Source organism: Rhipicephalus microplus, chromosome 5 (assembly GCF_043290135.1).
Source record: "Rhipicephalus microplus isolate Deutch F79 chromosome 5, USDA_Rmic, whole genome shotgun sequence".
In the NCBI taxonomy this organism is placed as follows: domain Eukaryota; kingdom Metazoa; phylum Arthropoda; class Arachnida; order Ixodida; family Ixodidae; genus Rhipicephalus; species Rhipicephalus microplus.
In genome coordinates this window covers 220134084-220151924 of record NC_134704.1, presented here as the reverse complement: position 1 = coordinate 220151924, position 17841 = coordinate 220134084, and the positions used below count along the sequence as shown (strand labels likewise).

Genomic DNA, 17841 nt, shown 5'->3' with positions numbered 1-17841 from the left:
TCAGCCTGATTATTAATAATGAGAAGTAAGAGTCCGCCGGTGAGGGCAGATGCGCGCACACCGATCATGTCAGTGTACGCTGGCGCTGTCTACACAGGTAGACAGGCGCCACGAGCTGTGGACCCGTGTGAGGGGTCGAGTGAGTGACGAAGCGCGCTACGTGTGCTCGCTGTGCGCGTTTGCGTCTGCACTCGTAATGTTTGAGCCGCTTACCGCGGCAACCACCTTTGCCTCAACAAAGGCTGCGCCGTTCGAAACAGACACAGCGGAGTTAGCGAAGCTTCCCCCAAGCGATCTCCTTGAAAAAAGCCGGGCGTCTGGTCGGGGGATGCTTGTGCCCAGTTTTATTCCAGTGGGTGCCCGGCGGTGGGTTTCGAACCAGCCTAATCCCGCAGCCGAAGCGGACGCCCTAACCACTAGGCCACGGCTGCGGTGGTTAGGGCGTCCCTTAAATTTAAACAGCTAATCACAAATCACTTGATATGTTAGTTAATTTACAATTGTTGTCGTTTTCTTCCACGTATATATATATATATATATATATATATATATATATATATATATTTTCCTGCTGTTGACATTGTTTTTTATCATGTAGTTCACTTTCGATTATGCTTTGTACCATTGACAATCATGCATCTGTTGAACTGTGTTTTTGCCTCCCCCTTATGTAATACCCCGCAAGGGGCCTTTAAGGGTTCAATAAATGATGATGATGATGAATGAGTCATACCTAGCCTATCACAAAGGGGTGCTACACACATATAAACCAGACACACGCAGCAAACAGACTTGCTACTATGCTTTATTTTACACAGTCCACCTATAAGTACATTTTCATACCCACTAATCCAGGAGACTCCCAGATTTTGACCGTTTCTTCAGTTTGTACGGTTGTCATGAAAATTTCCCGGAAATTCAAATTTCTGTGCGTGATCTAGCCGCATCGACAAAGAAGCAGCTTAATCTCTCGAACCTACCTCATTTCATTATAAATAAATTTAAGATGCGTTCATCTAAAGTAGAGTAGAATTTCAGTGATGCGAAACCGCGGTAGATACGTGAAATTCCCCAGCCAAATTCCACTATGTCCATCGGGCCTAAATTTGAATACTCCGAACACATTTCAGAATCGTGGTGAGTGATACAAACTTGAGGACGGAAACCGTCGAACGAAGGCCGAGTGCAGCGTACTTGAAGCTTCGTCGTACTCGTGCAACCGGCACACGCACTGTTCTTTACAGTGCGTGTTAGCAACGAATGCGACAGCAACAACTTAAATTGTCATGCTGAGAACAGCAAGCAGATCGAAACGTGCAGCACGATGCTCATGCACAAATGACGCATGAAAATGATACACCCAGGACAAGAGCGAACTAACAATGTTTGACAGTTAACGTGCTGTTTGAACAAAAACGATGCACGACACGTAATCAGAGGTACAGATGAGTACAAACTAACAAGTGACCCAGTTGTTGTATTTTGCTGTGTATGAAAAGCGCGCTCTTTTCGCCTATCCAATGGGGCCTGTGCAGATACCGAAGTGACCTTTGTGGGCCCGGCAACCAACGCAACCATTCCAGTGAAAGCCGAAGGCACACGATTCTTCCCACCAAAGGATAAGCGCGCCGGCACAAGCATCTCCCCCCCCCCCCCCTTCCTCCGCTGGGCATTGTACACGTGAGAGATAAGCGCGCGTCGGCGCATCGCGATGAGCTGGGTGCCGAATGGGGCGGCTTTACTTCTTTCTTGAGTGTTCGAATATAGATACGTATACATAGACGATTAATAACGGTGGCGACGGCAAAAAAAAAAAAAAGAAAACCAGCCTAGATTGTTTTTATAACTGATATCGCAATGAAAAAGGGCCAGATGCGTTTTGGCGTTTCTGTCAACAGAATCTATATTAGTCAGTGGCTGCCCACTGCACCATCCCGTCTGTTCACGTGTTTCTCAGGAAGACATACGCGAGTTGTTGCGACGGAAATGCTAGATTCTGCTAGTTGTGTTGATTCTTAGAGACTCTTAGTGGGAAACCCTACCCTCGTGTCGTGTATTCGGCCACTCCAAGGGACTATAAGACGGCAATGCTGCTGGTGGCGCTTGCTATTCAGACCCACTCCCTCTTGTTTTTCGCAATGTTTTTTTGTTTGTTTGTCCTTGAGTTTTTTTAATGGCAAAAAAAAGTAGGGGCAAATAATTCAGCCCCCCCCCACCCGGTTGTGGGAACCTCCCGGATTCAGAATCCGTGAACTTGGCAGGTATCCATTTTACAGAAACTATAACTACATTGCGCTTTTTGGTAAGTTATAACAAAAATATTAGCAATCATGGCACCGCTCAACAATAACTTTCATCTCTGTGTTATGCGAAAACCAAGCAGGACGAAACATTTAGGAGGTGCAACTCCGCTCCTTGAGGCGACCAGATAACGTCACATTGCTGGAGGGCCAAATCATGCTGGCGACATCTTGCAGTAGAAAAGAGAATAGCCGACATTTAAATTTTCGAGAGAACCGGTCGCGCGCGGTCCGCCGCAGTTATGGAGCGGGAATGTGGAGTGCATTTGGTTGTGCTCAGCCAGTAGCGTTGCCTTTTCTTTTTTTCATAGTTACAGCTTTGCACCGCCAACTGAAATGTCTTCGTTGGAGCATGTTGTTTCTGTTTTTTATGTGGCGTTATCAGGAAAGTAGGGGTTATAATGGGAGTTTCACCTCCTAAATTTTTACCCCTCCATGGCAAAAATACTGATGACTCCCTGACACATTCACGTCCCTTTTTCCTAACGTAGCATGCTTCGAATATTTTCCTTGCTCTATTATCTAAGAAGAACTTCTTGCTGGGCGAGTTGGTGCATGTCTATGGTATGTAGCGTTGTGCATACAATCATAAGAATACAGCCCTGCCACGGTGGTCTAGTGGCTAAGGTACTTGGCTGCTGACCCGCAGGTCGCGGGATCAAATCCCGGCTGTGGCGGCTGCATTTCCGATGGAGGCGGAAATGTTGTAGGCCTGTGTACTCAGATTTGGGTGCACGTTAAAGAACCCCAGGTGGTCAAAATTTCCGGAGCCCTCCACTACGGGGTCTCTCATAATCATATGGTGGTTTTGGGATGTTAAACCCCACAAATCAATCAATCGTCAATCAGAGGAATACAGAAAGAAAAAAAGCGTAAAGGAAGGAGTGCAAACTATCAACTGGCTTTATTCCTTTGGTCGCTGTAAATATCAGCACATTTATCACACGTCCCAAAAAATATTTGAAAGAAGGTTGAAAGAAAAGAGGAGGAAACACAGGAAGAATACCTCACATCAATTAAGAAAGGCTGCGCAGAACACTGCTTTCTGCACAATACAGTGCAACAGGCGTGTCGCTTGAACATTAGTCTTAATATAAATTCCCGAATATAAAAAGCTTCTAAAAGCTCATGCCCTACCCTCTCCTTGCTCCTACCTAGAATTTTCACATTTTTGAAATCTGGCTCACAACCCCGACATGTGCTACAATGCGTGGGCAAGGTTGCCCCCTTCTTTTTTCCTAACTGACGCAGCATGTTCCCCCAGGCGACCATTTATGCAGCACCCTGTGTGGCCGCCCACTTACGAACATCCACACGGGAGAGGGATTGGATACACCACTCCTGTGGCACACCTCACAAACGTTTCGGCATGCTTTTTTCCAAACCCACTTCGCCCTTTTCTGTTCCTGCCAACCATTGGAAAAAGGCCGGCTAGATTCTTTGGCACAGAAAAAACCACATGAACACCATGCCTGTCTGCCACTTTTTTCATGTTATGCACAACATTGTGCATATATTGCACGACTGTGACATTCTTTTTACGCAGTCGCTGTGTTTTACTCTATTATCGCGGCAGTGGTTCAGTATCTTGACATATTTCAGTATCGGTTCGCGCTCCGAGCAGTGGATGGGCCTGCTTGTATTGTTCTTTACAGACAGTTCATGTTCACGCAAACGCACGTCCACACATCTCGTCTGTCCTCTTTCCACATAACAAGGGAATTTCATAAACCATGCCTACATTGCACTGCATATATGAACTCGTATGCCCATTTTAGTATCCTTGTACCTTGTTTTGGTGGCCCCCTATGCGCACACACAGCCCGGCAAGCTTCTTAGGAGCATGGAGCATGACTTCAACTCCATGTCGCTTTCCGACCTTCTTTATGTGGTGTGAAGTTGTGTGCACATAGGGTACAACTACATCTCTTATCCACTTCCCTTTTTTTATAACCGTTTATATTGTCACGGGCTAAGTAGATGCCTGAGGATGACGACGACGAAGTGCTGAACGTGAACGTGCTCGGACTGCAGCAGCGTTGTACGCATTAGCTCGCCAGTATATTCGCCAGTACGCATTTGCTCGCCAGTGTATACTTTATTCCCCGTAACATCATTGGTGGAGGTGCACAGTCAAACCGTAACAGTCAAACCTGCCTATAGCAAACCCCCATATGATGAATTCCTCAATATAAAATGTTTTTCTATTCTTTGCCGTTACCCATAAAAGCACATGTATTTGCGACCTATATGTAACAAAGTAACAGCGAGAGACATCCTTGCTATAACGAAATTTCGTCACGGGCTACCAGGAATTTTGTCCCATATTTTGTCGTTTTGGTAGAAGCGTGCATCATCTGTGATTGTCCCACCGCTGACTAAGCACGAAGTGGTGGCAGCGCGCGCGCTCGTGGCCGCAGCAAGCAACTCCCACGCGAGAGCGAGTGTTTGTTTTGCACGCGGGTGTGTGCGAGGTGGGCAGGTGGGCTTGCAACTAGGCAGCGTTGCCGCTATTCCTTGCGCTGCAGACGCCTGCACGGATGAGCCCTTCCCTACAAATGAAAAATGAAGAGAAAAGAACTACTTTTGCATTGGAAGTGCCACACCTTTAGTTAGCATCACATATGGGGGGCCATGCTGCATATTGAGGGTGCATTACCGAATAATTTTCCGCAGTATTTGTGTCGTTCGCTCTTTGTTTTCGACGCAGTGCACACGCACATGGTGTGGCCCCAGACGACATTCAAGTTTTTGTTTATTTCTTTTTTAAATGCCGACAGCCGGTTCGTCAATACTGAGGTGTTGTCAGGTTATGCGCTGATGGAAACTCTCCGAGACCACAGTGACGACGAATCATCGCAGGTCGACGTGTCGCGCGTTACCATCTTGCGCGGCGCCGCGAGTTCGCGGCCTGGGATCGTAGCCTTCACAATCAGCCGATTAGCTCTAGCAACAGCACGACGGCGCTTAGAATGTGATGCGATGAATGCAATAGAAACAAATTGCAATATTATATGAAGTAAGGCTGGCAACCAACTCTTTTGTATATGATATGCTAATAAATGCAAGGTATTCTGGGCAATTCAAGGACTTTTGCTTTCGTCTTGCTTCCATGCTTGAGCAGAATGAGTTACGCCAAAGTAGAGTGCTCGCTAACAGAGTCCATCGGCTGCTCCGACTCTGTCAGTGGAATGCAATAACAGTACCTACTGCTCCAGATCTGCTCCATAACAGACTTTGTCCTGCTCAAAAAGTTGCTCCAAATGATGATCTTGCTGGACCACCACTGGTTATTGCTTCAAGAGTTTCAGCACACTTTAATGTTTTGTGTGGAGAAAGAGATGGAGTCCTGCATTTGTTGCATGAACAACAATAGTTGCTTGTTCATGCAACTATTGTTTCATGAACAAGATTATGAAAAAGATGTGTATCCTCTCTCACAGATAAATTACGTCTATTCACGTGCCCCCCCTTTTTTTCCTCTGGCACGTCCCAACACTTTTGCTTGCTCAAAGGGTGGCTTGAAATTAGCGCACGGCCTACCAAATGAAAAAGACAATTTAAGCAAGGAAAGCATAGAGGGCACCACTTGTTTTTTTGCTGTGGTGCAGTAATCATAACAAGGATTTAAATGAATCAAAGTGGGTGATTTTTCATTTGAAAGATCTGGACTTTTCACGTCATATCCTCGACCAATTTAGCTATGAAAGGGAATGGCCGTTCGTCGCTGCTTGATTGGTAAAGCACTGCACGGGTAATTTGAAGGTTGTGTGTTTGGATTCCTCCATCAATGGTTTTTTATCCATGTGAATTTATGTCATAATTACTGCATCACATTAAAAATAACCTTCCTTGGTTTATTTGATTGTGTCTAACGAACAAAAGGTGGTCTCATGTCAGCAGACCAGCACTATCGATCGGCTACCACCTCGTGCAAAAAGGTCATGCAACACCAGATAGCAAAAGGAGCATTGCAGACTACCTGATTTTTAACCTGCCTTCCTGATTGTAAGATAAACTGTCTCAACTCAGTTTCGAAAATGAAAACTGCAGTAAAACAAGAAGCAGTGATAAAACACTGTATTTACACAATGCAAAGAGAGGGTGCGTAGACTGAAAAGTTCACTGCCCCCATCTGGGCTTTCCTTGTTTTCGCATTGACACTAATGGGCACATCCACATCTAGGAGAGGGCACAGCCATAATAACAGTGTGTTGGTCAGGTCGGCTTCAGATGTTTCAAGGCTATGGGCAAGCGGGCTATATGCTGAATGCGTGGCTTTTCAGAGAACTTGGAGCAACGAAACTATATTAAACACAAATTTTGTTGTAAAAGTGTTGCAGGGACCCTTTGGTGTGATCATTAAAGATCATCATCATCATCATCATCATCATCATTATCATCATCAGCCTGACTACATCCACTGCAGGACAGAGGCCTCTCTCATGTTCCGCCAGGGAACCCGGTCCTGTGCTTGCTGCTGCCAATTTATACCCGCAAGCTTCTTAATCTCATCTGCCCACCTAACCTTCTGTCTCCCCCTAACCCACTGGCCTTCTCTGGGAATACAGTCAGTTACTCTTAATGACCAGTGGTTATTCTGTCTGTGCGCTACATGCCCGGCCCATGTCCATTTTCTCTTCTTGATTTCAGCTATGATATCCTTAACCCCCGTTTGTCCCCTAATCCACTCTGCTCTCTTCTCTTCTCTTAAGGTTACACCTACCATTTTTCTTTCCATTGCTCGCAGCGTCTTCCTCAATTTAAGCTGAACCCTCTTTGTAAGTCTCCAGGTTTTTGCTCCGTAATTAAGTACCGGCAAGATACAGCTGTTATATACCTTCCTCTTGAGGGATAGTGGCAATCTACCTGTCATAATTTGAGAGTGCTTGCCAAATGTGCTCCACCCCATTCTTATTCTTCTAGTTACTTCAATCTCATGGTTTGGCTCCGTGGTTATTACCTGCCCTAAGTAGACATAGTTTTTTACAACTTGAAGTGCACTATTACCTATCTCGAAGCGCTGCTCTTTTCCGAGGTTGTTGTACATTACTTTCGTTTTCTGCAGATTAATTTTAAGACCCACCTTTCTGCTCTCCTTGTCTAACTCCCACCTTTCTGCTCTCCATGAGTTGCAATTCGTCCCCTGAGTTACTCAGCAATGCAATGTTATCGGCAAAGCGCAGGTTACTAACGTACTCTCCATTAACTGTTATGCCTAACCTTTCCTATTCTAGGCTTCTGAAAACCTCCTGTAAGCACGCGGTAAATAGCATTGGAGAGATTGTGTCCCCCTGCCTTACAGCCTTCTTGATTGGTATTCTGTTGTTTTCTTTATGAAGCACTATGGTAGCAGTTGATCCCCTGTAGATTTCTTCCAGGATGTTTATATATAGTAAGACGGTAAGTTGGGCCAGTTGGTTAGGATCCATCGTGAACTTACTTACAGCGCAACATCAGAAAAAATACAGGACAGGGAAGGAGCAAAAGAGAATTCTCTTTTGCTCCTTCCCTGTCCTGTATTTTTTCTGGTGTTGCACTGTAAGTAAGTTCACGATGTTTATATGTACTTCATCGATCTTCTGATTCCGCAGTGTCTGCATCACGGCTGATATTTCTGCTGAATCAAACGCCTTCTCGTAATCTATGAAGGCTATGTATAGTGGTTGGTTATATTCTGAGCATTTCTCTATTACCCGATTGATAGTATGAATGTGGTCGATTGTTGAGTAGCCTGTTCGAAATCCTGCTTGTTTCTTTGGTTGATTGAATTCTAATGTTTTTTTTTACTCTGTTAGCAATTACCTTTGTAAATAGCTTGTATACTACAGAGAGCAAGCTGATCGGCCTGTAATTCTTCAAGTCCTTGTCATCTCCTTTCTTATGTATTAAGATGATGTTAGCGCTCTTTCAAGACCCTGGTACTCTTCCCGTAAGGAGACATCTCATAAACAGGGTGGCTAGTTTTTCTAACACAATCTGTCCTCCATCGTTCAGCAGGTCTGATGTTACCTGATCCTCACCAGCAGCTTTGCCTCTTTGCATGCTCTCCAAAGCTTTTCTGACTTCTTCTATCATTACTGGTGGGGTGTCATCTGGGTTACTGCTAGTTCTTATAGTATAAAGTCATGGTTATCCCGGCAACTGTACAGATCTCTGTAAATCTCCTCTGCTATTTTAACAATCCTATCCATATCGGTAGTAATTTTGCCTTCTTTGTCCCTTAGTGCATACATCCGATATTTGCCTACTCCAAGTTTCCTCTTCACTGCTTTGACGCTTCCTCCGTTTTTCAGAGCGTGTTCTAGTCTCACCATGTTATACCTTCTTACATCGGATACCTTACGCCTATTAATCAACTTCGAAAGCTCCGCTATTTTGTCTGTTGTACTTGAGACTTTCATGTTTTGACGCTTCTTAGATTCTTCGTTTCGTCAGAAAGCTTGCCACTGTCCTGTCTAACTACCTTGCCTCCAACTTCCACTACACACTCTGTAATGATACTCATCAGATTATCATTCATTGTATCTAGGCTAAGGTTGGTTTCCTCACTAAGAGCCGAGTACCTGTTCTGAAGCGAGACTCTGAATTCCTGTACTTTCCCTCTCAGTGCTAGCTCATTGATTGGCTTCTTGCGTATCAGTTTCTGTCGTTCCTTCAAGTCTACCGTACCATTCTCTGGTCACTGCATCGTACCTTGCCAACCACTTCCACATCCTGCACGATGTCTGGATGTGCACTCATTATGAAGTCTATTTCGTTCTTATTTTCGCCATTAGGGCTCGTCCATGTCCACTCGCGGTTTCCTTGTTTTTGGTATAAGGTATTCAATATCCGTAAATTATTGCGTTCTGCGAATTCTACTAGTAGCTCTCCTCTGGTGTTTCTAGTACCGATGCCATAGTCTCCTACTGCCTGGTCTCCAGCCTGCTTCTTCCCTACCTTTGCATTAAAGTCTCCCATCAGTATAGCATACTGTGTTTTTACCTTACTCATTGCCGATTCCACGTCTTCATAAAAGCTTTCAACTGAAGGGTTATTATGGCTAGATGTAGGTGTGTAAGCCTGTACCACCTTCATCTTGTATCTTTTATTCAGTTTAATTATGATACCTACCACCCATACATTAATGCTATAGTATTCCTCTATGTTGCCAGCTATGTTTCTGTGAATTAGGAACCCCACTCCCAGTTTTCTTCTGCCAGTCAAGCCCTCATAGCAAAGAATGTGCCCATTCTGTAGCACCGTATAAGCTTCATCTGTCCTCCTAACCTCACTGAGCCTTATTATATCCCATTTAACACCCTCTAGCTCCTCGAATAATACAGGTAGACTTCCCTCACTAGATAAGGTTCTAGCGTTAAACGTTGCTAAGTTCAGGTTCCAATGGCGGCCTGTCCGGATCCAGAGATTCTTAGCACCCTCTGCTACGTTGCAGATCTGACCGCCACCGTGGTCAGTTGCTTCGCAGCTGCTGGGGACTGAGGGCCGGGAGTTATTTTGACGTATGCATGTGGGAGGTAGTAGCCAGATACTGCACCAGGGTCTCCAATCCTTCTCTGGTGAGGGAGTACGTTCCCGGCGGTGGTTATCGGTGAGGCCGCACCACAGGCCTCTTAACGCAGTTCCATCACCACACGGATTTTTTTTTTAATCCGGTTGGGAACTGCGCAGCACTGGGATTTGAGCCATGGACCTTTTGCATGCGAGGCGGATGCCCTAACCACTACGCCGTCGCTGTATCTCATTGGAGATAAGGGCACCCAAAACAATTTCTTGTCCTCCCCCCTCCTATGAGGAGTCTCCCAATTTCGGAAGCCCCTAGGTTGGCAGGTGTGCGAGTGGTGCTGGCTTACTGTCCCAGTCGTTACGTGCACAGAAATAATTAACAAAACACACGGCAAAGGCTCTTATTTTGTAGTTCAGTCGGTGGAGCATTAGACGTACAGTTAGGAGGTAGTGTGACGGGATCCCACCATCGAAAAAGGGCGACTTGTTGACCAGCTAGTTCGATTAACTTTATGCTATAACAGCACTGTGAAAACAATACACCACACCATCACACAGTTAAAAACACTACACTACACCACAGTTTAAAACGACGTATAAGGTCCCCTATGCTTCGCTTGGCTTATAATTGTCTGTTGGATTCATTTTGTTCTATCTAAGAAAAAAATGAGCCTCTGAAATGAAATTCCTCCCTTTCATTCTTAAAAATGACAAGGTACCTTGCAGCCACTGCTAAAATCTGTTTGCGTGTCTTGTTATTGAAAATAATCAATGTTAGCCCGTTTATTTTGGTGCTACACATGTGCAATGGAATCTCGATGATACTAACTCAGTTGATGCGAAATTCGCCAGCTAAATTTCATTGGGTCCAATGAACCATATTCAGATGTTCTGTTGACGGATGATACAAGCTTGAGTACGGCGATTGTCGAGCGATGGTTGACGTGAGTGTGCTCCAAAAGTATGCGCATGGCCAGCAAGCGTACATAGTCAAATCTGTGGTTGTCGTTTCCGAGAACTGCCATGCATAAAACAAGTCACCATGGATGTGACACTGTATAGCGACGACAAAACTCTGAGCCTCAACAATGCTGCCTGATGCAAGCATTGGGTATAAAACCACGGCACATGCACTCCATTCATCGTAGATAGCAATAACATAGTTCCGAAGGCATAGATCAGAAACCGAACTATGTCGTTCGTCACAACCACTGTGCACGAAACCGTGGTCACTATCAGCGTGATTATTGATAGCTATGCAGCTTAGTTGCCTAATGCAGTGGTAGATTGCAGGCAATAATAATATCTTCAAAATGCATGAAGTGTTGAGGCACTTTTGGTGCTTCCTTGCCACTGTGATGGAGCGTACTTCATCATTTAGCTTTCACTTGGCCTCTGGCAAAGCTTTAACACGCACGTGAGTGGCAGCCTGCTGCACCGTCCTTGATTGTCACAAAGGGACACATGTCAGTTCGTTCTGCGGCAATGCAAGTATCATGGTTTGAAGCAGATTTTGCTAGTTTTTATGTGATATGAATATATTCGCTCCTCTGTGAGATTCGCATCAATGAGATTCTACTGTAAAAAAATATAGGCAAGCTGATGGTGACTGCAAACCGCTGTTGTACGCACGTTGTCTGACAAATATTTGGAGCAATGCCATCGTGAGGTCCAAGATGCATTGCATGCAATCCTTGTTGCTTTACACAATTCATCGATCAGTGTATTAGCACTATGCTACTCGGTCGGAAGACTATCACCTATCAATAGACAAAAACAACTACATTCACTCATTTAGATAACTACTGAAAAACTGCCAATGTGAGCATGTTTGGCCTGGTACAGTCAAATCTCGATAATTCGAACTTGAAGAAGCCTGAAAATTTGTTTCAACGAAAAGAAATTCGAATTAATGAAGGTAAATGAACGGACGGCTCACTATGCAGTGGTGCATGTGCATTGAGTTTACACAAGGGGAAACTTTCAGAAGATTTACATTTATTCACAAATCACAAGATGCCCGTCAATAATTGAAATAATCGGTAATATGCGTATGCACTTGTTTTCCTTGCAGCGAGTCAATCAATTTCGCACGCAGCATGCAAAGCATTTCTATGTCGGCTTCAGGATTCTCCTGGTAACAGAAGTTGCGCGTGGCCATGTCCAGCGCTGACACAAAACGACAACGACTGCGTCTCTGCTGCTGCCCTTTGCGCCACAGCATGGCCAGCACGTGACGAGAAAGGAGGAGCGTGTCCACGCAGAAAGAAGCAGATCGGCATATGAGAGAGAACCAACACTCCTAAGCAGCTTTTTAATATTTTGTTTGCTCTCTTCTTCGCATGCGGAGTTGAAAGGAGAAGGGTCTCTACGTGGCAGGGGCGGGAAAGGGGGAAGCGGGGCACCAGCACGTCGCATTTTGGCATTTGAAAGAGAGCCAAAACTTCGTGACAGCTTTCTTTTAGGGGAGAGAAGCACCTTATAGCGAGGCTTGTGCATCTCCATTGTGGGTAACCACCCCTCGTTAATTCTTGAACCGGCCAAAGGGTGGTACTTGTACTATACGCTGAAAAATGTATTTGGTACGACACTAGAGGGCGTTACTTGTAGAAAAGGAAGATTGGATTAACACGCACGCAAAGGGAGAGAGGATCGCGTAACTTCAATCGCGTGTTTTTTGGCGGTGCCGTATGCCAGGGGGCATTTTATAGTACAATAAAAGTTCGGTGACAGAGGATAAACAAGGCTGCTGAGCAGCGCGCGCGCAGGGCGGCGGTGGCTTGCACTCGAAGAAAGGACCCCGACGTGCAGGTGCGCGAGGCAGAACGGCGCCGCGAAGTTGCGCGGTGCCGCCGCGGGGACCCTACAGTATAACAATGGAAGGCCAAAGTGGTGGGGCAGTGGCGCGCAGACCCAGCTTCGCCCTAGCTTCGCCCCACACTCCATTATTCACCCCATGGATATGCTCTTATTGTTTACGGGCCGAGCTCCTTAAGGCATGGGTCTGTGCATTCTCCTAGAGCGAGTATGTGCGACAGGGGATGCGGGATGGGAGATGGCGATACTTGGAGTGTTCTCTAAATGGACGCACAGATGGACAGACTTAAATACGTACAAACAGATGGATGGACACACAGACGTACGGACAGATGGATGCACATACGGACGTACAGAGGGATGGACGGATGCATGGACACACAAATGGATGCAACGGTGGACGCACGGATGGTCGTGCAGACGGACGGAAGCAAGAACGGACGGAAGCACAAACGGGCTGACTGACGTTTCGCCCCACTCATCATCATTCACTCCGTGGATCTGCTGTGATTTTTTTTCTTTCTCTCTTCGCATGCGGCGTTGAAAGGAGAAGGGTCTCTACGTGGCAGGGACGGAAAAGAGAGAAGCTTGGCACAAGAGCATCGCAGATCGGTATTTGTAAGAGGGCAGACATTCCACCGCAGCCTTTTTTTTTTCCTTCGCGCACAGTGTTGAGGTGTCACAGGTGCCGCCGTGGGACTGGGCATGGTGCTGAGAGAATTTTCGATGCGCGGTATGTTCTAATTAACCGTCGCAAGTGCTTGCGCGTTCGAATTACAGGGCATTTTCGCCCATTGGAATACACATAGTTTTGACGGGACCGCAGCTTCAGTTCTACTTAACTGGAAGTTCAAATTAAGCATGTTTGAATTATTGAGATTCGACTGTACTAGGTATTTGTTTTGGTCATGAGAATTATGTGTCATAGGAATTTGGTCATTATGTGAAGTAAGCAAAGTTTTTGCCATGAAGAAATTCACTGGTGATTGCATGACGGATTTGTAGCGCAGCAGTTTTGTGAGTGCCTCATGATTATTTTGCAGTCTTTAGTATATCTCTTAAGGATAGAATTTACTGTGCATTTCGGTAGTATAAATTAATTCTTTTGTATGCCCTTGCACATGTTCAGATTAGTTAGAGTGGTTTTGCATACCTGAAAGCCCCTTTCAAGCTGTGAACTGAGATAAGGTGTGGCAGTAATTCGTCTGTTGGGTAAGTATGTATAACGGAAATGGGAAAGCACGAGAAACGCCAAGCAAAATGAAAAACTTTTAAAGCTTTCCAAGAAAATTTTGGTACAGAAGCCGAGACATGTTAACATTCTTAAACATTTTCATTCCGGGCGATGTTTCTTGTGCTTTCAACACAGACTGCACGGCAAGTCGGGGATACTCATTCCTCTTAGCCAATTATGCGGCCACTTGATTGGCGTGTACAGCTTTCGCTCACCAGAGAAGCCTTTCACCCTTGACCTCTGGTGCTCAGCCTGAAGAGAACTTCTACACCTGTGCGTGGTCATACGATGACATCACAGGGCATCCGCTGCTCGCGGTTGCTGGTTCACGTGGCGTAATTCGCATCATTAGCCCAGCTGCCATGAAGTGCATCAAGGTTTGTTCATGCAAGTAACAAATGCTGCTGCTGTGGGACATTATGTTTGCCTCACTGCATTTGCTTGCGTTAAGGATCGCACATATTACTGTTTTAAAACTGGCACAGATTTGAGTGAAATTTTTGTGTAGATTATAAAAATGAGAAGAACTTGCAGTACTTACAATGTTTATCGTCACCATAATAAGCTAACTCTATCGTTACCATGTCTATTCAAATCGATCATTGTTGATCGATGCTTTTGATGATCGATGTGTTGATAGATGATTTCGGCATGTGGAATTTGTTTCTCGTGCACCTGGCACTTTCTAGTAGTCAGTCAAGCCACTCAACCTTCAGAATCAATTTGAATTTGCCTGTTTTTGCGACATAGTGATTTTTGACCGACATTTGCACAAACCAATGTGCGTGTGTTTTGGGAAAAAGCACTTGGCTGGTGAACTTGACAGAAGTGCGTGCCCCTCTTTGTTATGCTACAGTAACATTAAAGTTCTGTAATCAAAAGAGCTTTTGCAAGTCAAATATCAAATTAATGTGTCAGCATTGCAATCTGACAGTGTCGATTCTTGAGCAGTAATAATTTCCAGAAATTTATGCCAGCTATTCAGTAGAGAGTGGTATCACGCAGAGTGGTAAAGTTTCATGCGGACCACGTGCACTGTATCAAGCAGATGCTGGCGACGTTTCGAAACAGAGGAGGTGTCGGGCAGGACTACGTACGTCACGTCGCTAAGACGGTGCAAAACCTTGTAGGGTCCAAAGTATCAGCGTAGGAGTTTCTCTGAGAGTCCTCGCCATCGTACAGGAAACAAAACCCACACTCTATCTCCTGGTTGATAGGCGACAAATCGATGGCGAAGGTTGTAGCGTTGGGTGTCAAGTTGCTGCTGGTTGATTATTCTGACGCGGGCGAGCTGTCTTGCTTCCTCGGCGCGCTCAGTGAAGTCTGTGATGTCTGTCTCTGAATCATTGCAATCATAAGGCAGCATGGCGTCAAGCATTGTAGTAACTTCTCTGCCATGAATTAGTGCAAACGGTGTCATTTTCGTTGTTTCCAGGCGCGCTGTATTATACGCGAATGTGACGTACGGCAATATTCGGTCCCAATTCTTGTGTTCCACGTCGACGACGCATGTCAGCGATTGTCTTGTAAAGTCGTTCTGTAAGCCCATTCGTTTGTGGGTGGTAAGCTGCCGTCTTCCTATGCGCTGTGCCACTGACCATAAGCACAGTGGGCAAAAGCTTGGCTGTAAATGCGGTACCTTTGTCTGTTAGGACGACTGCTGGAGCACCGTGTCTCAGGACAATGTTCTCAATCAAGAACTGGGCCGCTTCAGCTGCACTGCCACTAACAATTGCCTTGGTTTCCACGTATTGAGTGAGGTAGTCGTCGCCACTATAACCCATTTGTTGCCGCTGTCCGATGTTGGGAATGGGCCCAGCAGATCCATTCCGATTTGAGAAAACGGAGTTTCTGGCACGGGCACAGGATGTAATAGCCCAGTGGGTTTGACGGGTGGTACCTTGCACCGCTGACAGTCAATGCATGTTCGGACGTAATTTTTCACCTCTGCTGCGATTCTTGGCCAGTAATATTTTTCTTTGATGCGTGTCAGTGTTCTTGTGTAACCGAGGTGGCCCGTAGTGGCTTTGTCATGGCAGGCATGTAAAATTTTGCTGCAGAGAGCTTCAGGAACTACCAGCAGATAGCTTCTACCTGATGATGAGAAATTCTTTTTGTACAGAATTCCGTCCCGTAAACAGATGACGATAAGTTCTTCGAAGACACTCATGGTGCATTGGCGGCTCGTCCATTCAAGAATTCTATAAGCGAGTTGAGCTCCCGATCATCCTGTTGTTGCCGAGAAATGATAGCCGCATCAACAGCTCCTAAAAAACCTGCGAATTCATCATTCTCTTTAATCGGTGATCTTGACAAACAGTCGGCGTCCAAGTGTTGCCTTCCGGACTTGTAAACTACGGCCACGTCATACTCTTGAAGCCGTAAGCTCCATCGTGCTAAATGTCCAGATGGGTCTTTTATGTTGGTCAACCAGCAAGAGAGTGATGGTAGCTTACGACTTGGAAAGCACAGCCATATAAGTACGGGCGAAACTTCGCAACAGCCAGACACTCCTTCTCCGTTTTTGAGTAGTTGGACTCAGCGTGTGTCCACGTTCTGCTAGCGTAGGCAACTACTCTTTCCACGCCATCTTGGCATTGGACAAGAACAGCACCTAGGCCCACATTGCTGGCGTCTGTATAGATGGCTGTTAGTGCATCCTTGTCGAAGTGAGCAAGGACGAGTGGAGTTTGTAGACGCTGTCGCAGCTCGTTGAACGAAGCTTCTTCCTCTTCACCCCATCCAAACGCAACGTCTTTCTTTGTAAGGCGGGTGAGTTGAGAGGCGATGTGTGCAAAGTCTGCTATAAATCGCCGGTAGAAGGCGCAGAGGCCCAAAAAGCGCCTGACCGCTTTCTTATCAACAGGCCTTGCGAACTTTGCGATGGCTGCAGTTTCATCTGGGTTAGGCCTCACACCTTCGCAACTGACCACGTGTCCCAGGAACTGGAGTTCTTCGAAGCCGAATAGGCATTTTTCCGGTTTCAGTGTGAGTCTAGCGGACCATATGGCTTGAAGGACTGACAGTAGCCGCTTTCGGCCACATTTGAAGAATGTGACCGAAAAAACAGGCACGTCGTCGAGGTACACAAGGCATGTTTTCCATTTCAGGCCAGACAGAATGGTATCCATTATTTTCTGAAACGTGGCTGGGGCTCAGCGTAGACAGAAAGGCAGGACTTTAAATTCATAAAGCCCGTATGGTGTCACGAAGGGGGTCTTTTCTCGGTCGCGCTCAGCTAGTTCTATTTGCCAGTATCCACTTTTAAGGTTCATTGACTAGAAGTAGTGCGCATGCCGTTGCCTGTCCAAAGAGTCATCGATCCGTGGTAACGGATAAACGTCTTATTTCGTAATGTGGTTCAGCTTACGATAATCGATGCAGAAACACAAGCTGCCATCTTTCTTTTTCATGAGTACCACTGGTGATGCCCAAGGACTCTTTGATGATTGGATTACATCATCCTCTAGCATCTTCTTGACTTGCTGCTGAATTACCTCACGTTCTTTCTGAGCGACGCGATATGGGTTCTGTCGGATCGGTCTTGCTGTGTCTTTCGTAATGATGCGATGCTTACTTAGAGGCGTTCGACCCACTCGTGATGTCGATGAGAAGCAGTCCTTGAACTGGTTGAGCAGCTCCATAAGACGCCATCTTTCAGTCAGTGCTAGACTAGGATCGATATCGACTGGTGGTGTATGCGGATGTGATTAAGCTGTGGCTTCCCCTTGCATAAGAAGACAGTCGTGAGAGTAGTCGAGCTCCTCGAGGTACGCCACAGACGTGCCTTTACCGATGTGCAGGTGCCCATTCATGAAGTTGGTCAGAAGCACCTCTGCGCGCAAATCCACAAAGCTGTCGATGCCGCGAGCGATGGCAATGCCTTGGCGAAAAAAAGGGGCAGTGATGCGTTCGGCTATGGCGTCTTCATTACAGTGCAAGCCGCAACACATGGAAACAAGACTACATGACAGTGGTGGC

At 45.9% G+C, this 17841-nt stretch overlaps 1 protein-coding gene across 5 annotated transcripts in view; it reads left to right on the top strand.

Moving 5' to 3' along the window:
* LOC119173516 (polycomb protein EED) overlaps positions 1-17841 on the top strand; it is a 172163-nt gene that overhangs the window by 63767 nt on the left and 90555 nt on the right. For all 5 annotated transcript variants that reach the window (XM_037424314.2, XM_075896520.1, XM_037424312.2 and 2 more), the window contains exon 5: positions 14112-14237. In XM_037424314.2, coding sequence (XP_037280211.1) covers positions 14112-14237 — 126 coding nt within the window. The remainder of the gene's footprint in view (positions 1-14111; positions 14238-17841) is intronic.